Source organism: Tubulanus polymorphus, chromosome 7 (assembly GCF_964204645.1).
Source record: "Tubulanus polymorphus chromosome 7, tnTubPoly1.2, whole genome shotgun sequence".
Classification (NCBI taxonomy): domain Eukaryota; kingdom Metazoa; phylum Nemertea; class Palaeonemertea; order Tubulaniformes; family Tubulanidae; genus Tubulanus; species Tubulanus polymorphus.
The window spans coordinates 20,969,345-20,980,051 of record NC_134031.1 but is presented as its reverse complement, the minus strand read 5'-3'; the positions used below and the strand labels follow the sequence as shown (position 1 = coordinate 20,980,051).

The 10,707-nt window shown below is 38.8% G+C and overlaps 2 protein-coding genes across 2 annotated transcripts; one reads left to right on the top strand and one right to left on the bottom strand.

The window, feature by feature from the left end:
• LOC141908304 (bone morphogenetic protein 7-like) lies at positions 1–3,883 on the top strand. The gene is made up of 6 exons (XM_074798292.1): positions 1–988; positions 1,731–1,917; positions 2,241–2,584; positions 2,813–2,883; positions 2,963–3,067; positions 3,556–3,883. Exons 1-6 carry the CDS (start codon positions 601–603, stop codon positions 3,709–3,711), a joined length of 1,251 nt encoding a protein of 416 aa, XP_074654393.1. The 5' UTR covers positions 1–600; the 3' UTR covers positions 3,712–3,883.
• Positions 3,884–5,118: 1,235 nt separating this feature from the next.
• LOC141908336 (cytosolic acyl coenzyme A thioester hydrolase-like) lies at positions 5,119–8,780 on the bottom strand. The gene is made up of 6 exons (XM_074798344.1): positions 8,646–8,780; positions 7,778–8,085; positions 7,291–7,512; positions 6,958–7,173; positions 6,438–6,625; positions 5,119–5,964 (listed from the first exon to the last, which is right to left on the bottom strand). The coding sequence occupies exons 1-6, from the start codon at positions 8,696–8,698 to the stop codon at positions 5,854–5,856; spliced, it is 1,098 nt and encodes a 365-aa protein (XP_074654445.1). The 5' UTR covers positions 8,699–8,780; the 3' UTR covers positions 5,119–5,853.
• Between the last annotated feature and the right edge of the window lie 1,927 nt (positions 8,781–10,707).

The window sequence follows — 10,707 nt, the reverse complement described above, 5'->3', positions numbered from 1 at the left end:
ACAGGTACGAGACGTGAAGCCAAACGATTGAGCTCCGAATTTACGAATATAACCGGTGAAGAACTTCGATAAAAACTCTCAAAAGCGGATTAGTAGAAAGTAACTGGAAAAAGGCAGTTGTACGGTGTATTATATTAACGGAACTAAGATTCAAACGACTGAAGTTATTTGAATTCACTTCTAGGAGGAGTGGAGCAACAGATATCAGGAACTAATGTAAAAGCTATGCGTGGAATTTTCATCCAAGGATGATATAGAGCGATAACAGATCAAAGATTCGTCGTTAATTCGATAGATTATTGGCAGCGATCGATGATATTTTTTCCATCAGCCGAACACATGTTTTGACCGCGTCGAGATATTCCTTTTACTTGTTCAACTATTGATACAAACGTTTTCGGATATAAAGTGTATTGCTGGCTCTAATGCCTATTCGAACGTTTTGACTCGTTTTGAAATCTCTTTTCATACCGTATTATACCGAGATACTGTAAACGATTTACTTTGAATCACTGATTATATATTGATATTTGACGCTCGGTGCTCGAACTGGACTATAGGCTGCGCGTGTATAATTCTACCACAATATTTCCAGCCACAATGGCGTCGAACGTGTTGCAGATTTGTCTAATTTTCGCCTGTTTTCTAACGATTTGCGATGGTTTCAGCGGAATTTTTGCCGACAACGTTCTCGCCGGTGGAATAGGACACACGGTAGCTATTAAACGCATGAAGACGAAAGTACGCAGTTTACTGCAACACGAGATCTTGAGTTTACTCGGTTTGAAACAGCGACCGAAACCAGGCTGGTTCAGACGCGATTATTCCGCCCCGCAGTTTATGTTGGATTTGTACAAATCGACAGAAAGCGATGAAGGTGATCAAAAATACTATTCGCAACTTCATCTAATGAGGATGTTCAACACCAGTGCGAGGGCCATGGAGGAATTGGACCACGCTGATCTGGTCATGAGTTTCATTAATAAAGGTATAGAAGATAAACTAGGTTTTATGCTTTTAATATATATATATATTCTTAGTCTTTTAAACAAAACACAAAGTTTTTTCAAAAATAAAAAAAAAGTAAAACTGTATTAAAAAACCTAGATTCGGTTTGGCCTTGCAATATTTTGGTTCTTATTACAACTATTAACAATATCGAATGGTACTAAAGCGCCTCGCTATACTTTGGGAATTTATGCATTTGAACCATATTCCTCGCAGAAAGAAATAGCGTTTTGAGCGTACATAAGACCACCCGTATATCACTGGCTTATTGTATTCGGAACACTAACAAGACGCCATTCCGTCTTCAGATAAGATCTATATAGAAAACGTCTATAATTCAACTCCAATCATCCCACCACTAACATAGAGATAAATCAATCGAGGTGAATTCTCCTTATGCCACCATAATTCAACACAAGGCCCATTACACAATGTGGTTTCTATTCAATTTAAAACGAATTCTGAATTAAAGTTTTACCTTTCAATATGATTGTTACTATTGTATCGCGGCAGCTCGATAAGGACTAAGATCGCTGTCTTACAAAGTCTTCTGTCATAGAAAAATCCACAGATAAATAAATCACGATATCATCATTGTTTCATTCTCACTACTGTTTATATAACGTACCCAAAAAATGTTTCTTTTTTATATCTTATATTGTGACTTATCTTTCTAAACCTATACCATGTCTAAACCTATGCCACTGCCTTGCAATTTCCAGCGAAAAAACAGGAACATCTTCGACACAGGAGAGACAATTCGTTCTACTTCGATTTCGCGGACGTGCCAATGGACGAAACTTTAACCGATGCGGAATTACGACTTTTCAAACGGCGCCATCATCGATATATCGGAAGCAATTTTACGATACAGATTTACCGGCTTCAAAATGAAAATCACTACCCGAAGTAAGACAAAAACTATAAACATTATTGAAAGACGTGGTCAAGCACATCCAATAGAAGTGGACCTCATCGAAATTTTATATTTGTGGTTCAGTTTTCACCGTGATTCCAAGATCTTTCTCCAAAGTTCTTAGACTTTAATTCTTTTTATCTCATAAACTCTTAGTTTGTCTGAGCGAGAATCATCGTGACATAACGAGAAAGATGAAGTCCAAAAAGTTTCCGTAATGAATTTATCGATAATTCATTTATCGACGGTTTATTGTAGAATCAAAATCAGTTGAATTTAGTTTTAGTTGAAAAATACCGGTGTATATGTATTTCAGGGCGGAACCATTAGTTCTGGAAGCAAATAAAACATTCAGGGCAGACGAAGAAGGTTGGCTCGATTTGAACATCACCAGCGCAGGTCTGTACTGGATGATACACCCTCTTGAAAATCTGGGACTGTTGATGAAAATACTGAGCGAGTCTGGTGAGGAATTAGACCTGAACGATGTTGGAATTGTCGGTTTGAGAGGACACAAAGATAGACAAGCCTTTATGGTGGGTTCATTCAAAGTTGTTAAAGAGCTTCACGTTCGTCGAACTAGAGCCGCTCGCCGGCGACAAAACCCTGCTGACGTCACGTACAACGACGCCGGTGGTTGGAACTGGGGACGAATGACATGTAAGCGCGCATTTAATCACATTTTCTCCACAAACGTTTTTTATTTTTAATTTCCACAATCATCGCTAATAACGAAGCTGTTGAAGGATTATATCACGTTTTCTAGATTTCTGGAAAAAGAATTATTGGTTTTCTCGCGCTGAGACATAGATAGAAAATAAACGTTAAAAAAAAAAGAAAATACTGCACAGGGCCACATGTTTACCAAACGAAATTTTTGTTTTGTAGACAACCGATATAATCATCAGATTTGCCAAAAGCGAACTTTATACGTTAGTTTTAAAGATCTCAAATGGCAGGTAATGTTTGAAAATCTTTTCTTGAGTCTGAAATCGACATGAAGTGAACGTCATTCATTGCATCAATTAATTTATGTAGGATTGGATAATAGCCCCTGAAGGATATCCGGCGTATTACTGTTACGGTGAATGTTCATTTCCTCTGAACTCGCACATGAACGCCACTAACCACGCTATAATTCAGGTACGTACGCAGGCCAGCCAGTATAATAGAAAGTGTTGTCTGAAAGCTCGACGAAACTTTCAATTTGCACTCGAGAAACGGGCAACTAATTTATGTTTCCCATCAGAACGTTTCCATAGACGCGTTGTTCGACAAACTTTCATTTGCTGTCGCACAAAAACGAAGTATATAACATTAAAAGTGTAAAAACGATATTTTGATGATTGTATATTTTCTCATTTTTCTACGAAAACACAAATAACAAATGTGAGAGATGGACTGATTGTACAAAACAAGGGATTATAGGCCTACAAGGGATTATAGGCCTATAGAGAAAATAGATACTTTCTTTTAAATTGTTGAATGTAGTGTCTTAACAATTTTTGCAAATTGCCTAAAATTAGATTTTACGTAAACAAAATATATTTCAGTTAAGCCTAATTCAGCCACCATAATTTTGCATCGTTCCCTGTGGATTTCATCGTCTGCCGTATCGTCTTCTGTTACAGACTCTTCTACACTCGATGAAACCGTTAAACGTACCGAAGCCGTGCTGCGCGCCAACCAAACTGAAAGCGATATCTGTGCTTTATTTCGACGAGTATTCGAACGTCGTCTTGAAAAAATACCGCAACATGAGCGTCAAATCTTGTGGATGCCATTAAAGGTTTGCGTCTGAAGTGAAATGATTTTCCAGTGGAAAAAATGATATCGGGATGATATCAATCATGCATTTATTCCACTATTTCAGAATCGTTTTAATCTGCTTGTAAATAAAATGCGAAACTGTGAAGATTTGTAAATATTTTTATCGGTCTCCTCGGAAATAAATTATATTCAACGATTTTATACAATCTATGTAAGTTTTTTATGTCGGTTTCTGATTCTTATCAAACAAAATCGTCAAAAATGACGAGTTTCCCTGAAATTTCACGGGATTTGAAATTATAATCATGTTCTCTGTATTTCCAAAAATGAGTTCATGTTTCAGGTGCCCTTTTGATTGTAATGATATCCCCCATTCTAGGGTGGGAATCTCCGGCCCTGAATACAACCCTAGATCCGCCCCTTTATGTATATGGGGCTACATGAAAGAGAATATCCTGTAAACGAGTCTCAGTATACATGTACCGAGCGTAAGCCTGCAATCTAGCGCTGTGAATTGTGATTGCGTTTCGCTCGCTCCAACTCGCATTGTTACAGTAACCGCCCCGAGCTCGCGGTGATGTAGACGCATCGGCTACACTCGGGGGACATCCACTTAAACTTGACAAGCCAAGATGCAAGACTGCCATTAGACAAAATAGTTTTACCCAAAGAGTTATTGAACCATGGAACAGTTTCCCGGCTTCAGTCGTGTGGTAAAGTGCGACACAATGGACTCGTTCAAGTCGAGTCTCGACTGGCGTGACGGTGACTACCTCCTGTAAACCGCGTACACCACCACAGTTTATACTCCTAATCGGCTCGAGTCTCGACTGGCGTGACGGTGACTACCTCCTGTAAACCGCGTACACCACCACAGTTTATACTCCTAATCGGCTCGAGTCTCGACTGGCGTGACGGTGACTACCTCCTGTAAACCGCGTACACCACCACAGTTTATACTCCTAATCGGCTCGAGTCTCGACTGGCGTGACGGTGACTACCTCCTGTAAACCGCGTACACCACCACAGTTTATACTCCTAATCGGCTCGAGTCTCGACTGGCGTGACGGTGACTACCTCCTGTAAACCGCGTACACCACCACAGTTTATACTCCTAATCGGCGGGTTTAAAGACAAAGTCTATGTAACTACGTACTGGACGATCTTCATTTATCGAATATTATCATGACCCTACAACAACCCTACAAGATCATTCACGCCGACCTGGCGCGGGTCACTTCGAGTCATTTTCTCCGAGTCCGTGAAACAGATTCTTCAATGTTTTCTGTGGACAGAATATTTGATGATTCATTGTAAAAATACCATCCATGCTCAGCTAAGAATCCAGTCCACAGGAGTTCAACGCTAATCATACTCATCCGATGCAGGCGTCCGAAATAAAAGACTTTCTTTTTCATAGATCGATGTTTATTTTCGTTATGATTCTAAGAAGTACATATAAAGTATATACATCATATCTAAATACAGAGATCTAAATCGAAAAATAAATCAGTTGCCATTGATAAATTGTATGTATCACCAACATTCAACAATTTACAACTGAGACTTTCCTACCCACAGATAGTCACTGACCCCTATAATTATTATTCACTGTGAAGTAAATTCTGAGTGGAATCTTTTTTGGATGAAAAATCATTTCCATCTCACCACATCACATGTCTTTAATACAGTTGCAAACTGCCAGACTACGATGTAATTATATCTACTGACACAATAATAATACAGTTATATCGAATTATGACGAGTAGTTAGTAATCAGTTCGACATTTTGCAGACATTTTTTTCCGACGGAGTTTACAACAAATATCTGAACTAATGCAGCTATGAATCTGCAGTGTGTACCAACCCTTTCAGATATTCACCATTCGTTATAATCACCTTTTGAAAAGTGTTACGATGAAATGTCCGGCATTTGTAAACCATCGATTAGTACTAGTGATGTCCTGAGCACAGGTGGAGCCTCAGAAAGTATAGAATGTGTTGATTGATACCTGCAGCGCCTAGCTGTGTTGTCTGCTCTAGTTGAAATACTGGTTAACGATTTTACTGGGATATTGATTTTTCACTAATTATTTATTGCACATCATTTCAGAGAACTTTACCTAAGTACCGGTAATCAAAATTAGCTACGGAATGTTTTATAATTGACTTTGCTCTGCTAACTGTTTACGTTTTGCGCGATTAGCTTTTCTATTTTCATATCGTAGACGACGTTCCTCAAACCGTTTTTTCTCACCATCAGAAATTAACTAAATAAAGAGAAAATGAAAAGATTAACAGATCATCGAATATCGCTGAAGGAATGGTCCGTATTATTATCAATGGTCTACAATTTCTAGGGCCCTTTGAAATGGATCAGGAAGTATATTGGATTCCCTAATAAAGCAGCACGATATTTCCAACATAATTTTATTGGGGGAATTCGGCAGTCATCCCTAAGGAAAGTACTTCAATGAATAATTACTACTGTCATTCATCATTGACTATGAACTCATTGCAGTCAGTTGGTAAACGAGCTGTTAAACAAAACTCTTCAATATGGAATTTTTGAGGTTCATCTTACGTCAATATGAACAGTTTAGGACCCAGTTCCACAGTTGTGAGTTAGAGTTAACTCCGAATCAGTTAAAGTTAGTTCATTTTCGATGTTTTAACTCGGAGTCAAATCTTAACTCACAACTGTGGAACTGGTTGAATACTTGACAATGTAAGAACCACTCACATTTAAAGGTTCAATCGGAAGCGTTTTTCGAGTTTTATCTAACGAGACAAACGTATAATAAGCCTGAACGGCACGGATTTTACTTTGGGTCATGAAACTTTCCATTGTTTCCGCGTCGACGATTAATTCAACTTCTATAGTTCGAGAACTCGTGAATACTGCCCTGCCCTGAATTGTGAGCAAACTTGCTGAAAAATGTGAATTTAGAAAAAAATCAGTGTTAAGTATAATGGACAAGGTTAAATAATCGGTTGTCTAAATCGGTTAGCACTTTCGAAAATCATTGTAATTAAAGATAAACTTTCTTATCCCAAATTTGAAAGTATTGGCTTAAAAAACTCTTTGGTTTCCTGATCATTTTCAATTCTGATATTTCTCAATTCATGAGACCAGGAACCAAACACTGTGGTACCAATCATCAGGTCCCTGCCGAGGGAGGATGAGATAAAATGGGACCGACCGTAGAATTCTGTTCGGTCTAAAAAAACATTGAAGAGATGGATGAAAAAATAAAACTTACAAAGGCGAGCACTTTTTTTAAAATCGATTGTATCGACGCAAGCTGTCACTACGTTACTATGACAATGTTTTGCGGCGACGACGCCTGCGCAGTTATCCATCAGTTTCATCAGTACACCGCCTGCTACATTACCATACATCGTACAGTCAGAGGGCGTTACTAGGTGTGACAACGTCGTCTGCGAATAACGTACTGTGTAACGTTCAGGAAATGTAACTAAAAAAGAAATGACGGAAAAGAATTTTATGAAATGTTTGGAAACAATACCGATACTGATGGCGGATACTGATCAATCCAAATGTTATCAATGCTATTAGGTCATGGCCTACTTACAAGGACTATTGTTAGAAATATCTCCTGAATGAGGTGGAGATGGAGAAAGTAAACTCTCTGGAGCGAGAACCCGCTCTTCTTTCTGTTGTAGATAACGTTTTCTACCTTCGGCTTCAGCATTCGGAGTATCGTAGGACATTCTCGGTACCGTAGCAACCTTACCGCATTCTGTATCGCACGGAACGTACCACAGGTGGGCCTCATTTGTCAAACGCTTTGTACCTGATGAAAATTAGATCACGATATTATGGGCTACAACTCCACAATGGGATACCGGCAATGCTAATATTCAGATTTGGAAGCCTAAAATTCAAGTTTAAATTTCATTGAAAATGAACTGATTTTCACTACAAATGACCCAGTGTTTCGTTGCACCATCTGGTGAGTACTAGTATCCCATTGTGATAATCTAATCTGGCCATTTACAAGCTGATTGATCAAATATCCATGAAAACTTGCACAAAGATTCATAAAATCCGACAAAAACCTTTTTCGATATTTTCAGCCCAGACTTTGACCATCACTTCCAGCGAATGAGCGGCTGTGTAGGTTATTTCAGCTGAAGCCTCAGCAACTTCTCCTATATACATCGGCTCGAGAAAATCCATCCTCTCGACTCGCACCAGAGCCGTTTGTACGGGAACTAGTTGCGATATATCATCCGCTGTCGCATCTTTCGCCATCATTTTATTACAATATCGCGTGGTGATTATGTAACCGGCTTCTTCAATCATTTTCAGGATGTTCCCGCCATGAACATTCCCGGCAGGATTCGCGTCGTCCGGAAGCATCCGCCTGAAATTACCAGAAATTAAATATTATCAATATCTGGTTTTAAAGATATTTCTGCAGCAAAGCCCAAGACTGTTCTTACTGTACTTATAGATATCATCGAAATAACAGCAGTGACAAGATACATGGAGGGTTAATATGAGCAAGGGTAGAACTAATAACTAGGCCTCAAACAGTGTAAACATGTTGGGTGTTTTTACCATATGGGCAAGATCAGTTTATATGCTTGTGGTCCTGAGTCAGGTGGGTTCACCACAGGCCTATGTATGCCTGGCCCTCCAATAAGTATCCGTCCCCAACAGTCCAGTTCCACAGTCAGTGTGAGGGTATCCCCCCAAAGCATACAATACTTACAATGATACTACAATACTGTTAGGCCTAAAATTTTTCATCTGTTTTTGTTTGCTAGTAGCATACTGTGCCATGATCGATTGAGTTATGAGTTTGGACCCCCACTGAGTTGATGTGATGACGACTGCAGCTGTAGCGATGTCGTCATGATTTTGTTTGGCTTTGCTCGGGATGACCGACATCACTTTCAGTGATTGATTTCACAATCTTACTTGGAACATGTAATCCCGTGGATCAGATTCTTGTCAATCATAATATCAGCCATAACGATGCCGTGTTTATTTTTCCTAGCGATTCTACTTCGATTGGCGCATCTCTTACTGCAGAGGCGTATAAACCGAAATTGATGCAAGTTGAATCGTCGGTAGAGTGCGTGAAAAAACGTCATCTAGGTTCGAACCCCACGCTATTATTCAGTCAAATCCATCAGTTGGAAGGTTTTTTCTTTAATTCTTTCTTATTTAGTTTAGGGAACAACTTCTCTTTGTCTTCTTTAACTATTGGTATGTGACATATCGATGAATAGTGTAGTTAATTAGCGCAAATAAAAAACTGGTATCGAGCAGTGCTGACAACAATGAACATTTTTGTTTTGGCATAGCGTAGCAACGTTCAACGACCTTGGGGGCGGTTGTAAATATACACCTAGACTGGTTACCGGTCTCTATCTTCCTTATGGCACAGGCAACCAGTCTTTTAGGTCGTCACAAACGTGCGTAGATGAACAAAACCCAATAATCAAGCTGAATTTTTGAAACCGGAGACCGACTACCGTCTATTTTACCAATACAAGACTGGGTAGGAAAAACGAGACGAGGACCTAAAACGAGAAAAAAGTTCGATAAATAAAGTCTAAATTGAATTAGCTTTTCATTCGAATCGGGTTTGCGCATGCGCTAAACGACTGTACGCCAAATTCAAAGCGGAAACTGAAACTCAGCTGTTGTGTTTTTAGTCGTTTTTTTCAGGGAAATTCGGCACTTTTAGTGCTTTTGTGTGTTAACCCTTCGGTTTATCGTTGTTAAAAGGTAAGGGATCGTTGGTTAATCAATATATAATTTATTCCGAGCCAGGCCTTTAAGCCTTGCTGAAAAATGAAAAGAAAGTTCATTGGAAAGTTCATCGGATGGAATCAGTTCCTTCAGAAAGTGTCGTAAAGTGAACGGTAACAGTTAGCTGTCTGTTGTACGTACACGTCACTGTTTTGTTGGACTTTATTGATACAAAAATGATCCTCGTCCTCATCTTGTGTTTGTTTGTGGTAAACTGAGTGAAACTTGATGGACTGTGAGTGAGAATGAATGATTCCAATCCTCCACACGATATGCTTTTTCTAATGTCTATTTATTAATGGATGAGACCTGTTTTTCTGCGATATTTTGCTTACTTTTTGGGGTACATACCTCATTTATGTCTAAACAGAATGCCAAAAATCGCGGACAACAACTTAATATCCGATATATTTCCAGTTCTGTACCAATAAGATGGATTGCCAAAAAGACTCCTTAAGTCCAGTTGAATGAGAGAGAAAATCCTCCATTTTGTCAAATTTCTTGAATTTTTACATTGTCACCATGCCTACAAAATGAAGTTATTTTTCTTGTGGGGTCTCAACAACTAAATCAGGGTGGCGTAGGCATGGTAACAATGTTCAAATCCAAGAAATTTGACAAAATGGAAGATTTTCTCTCATTCAACTAGACTTAAGGAGTCTTTTTGCCAATCCATCTAATTGGTACAGAACTGGAAATATATCGGATATTCAGTTGTTGTCCGCGATTTTTGGCATTCTGTTAAGACATAAATGAGGTATGTACCCCAAAAAGTAAGCAAAATATCCCAGAAAAACAGGTCTCATCAATTAATAAATAGACATTAGTCCATCAGAGACTGAGAGAGAGGGGGCTGTAAGCAGCTCCACTTTACGATGTAACAAAACTAATTTTCCATTATTAATCTTTTCAAGTTCAATTTTTTAATATTTGGACTAGGCTTATAAGCAAAAAAGGCTGGACTATGGAATTCTAAATTAACATCCCTAAAAATTTTCATTCATTGTTATTATGTAGGATAATCTCGTCGAGCAACCATGAGTTGGGCTCGTAACGAATGGAAAGATGGCTTGCCGTACAGAGCGTTGCAAGAGGTGGAAAAAATCGAGGGACAAGTGGAAAGGTTCAAGAAAGAATGTCAAATGAAACAATGTCGCTTGGATACTCTGGAGCAGGTCAGTTGAGATTGATGTTACAATCCAATTACATCTAACAGTAGCCT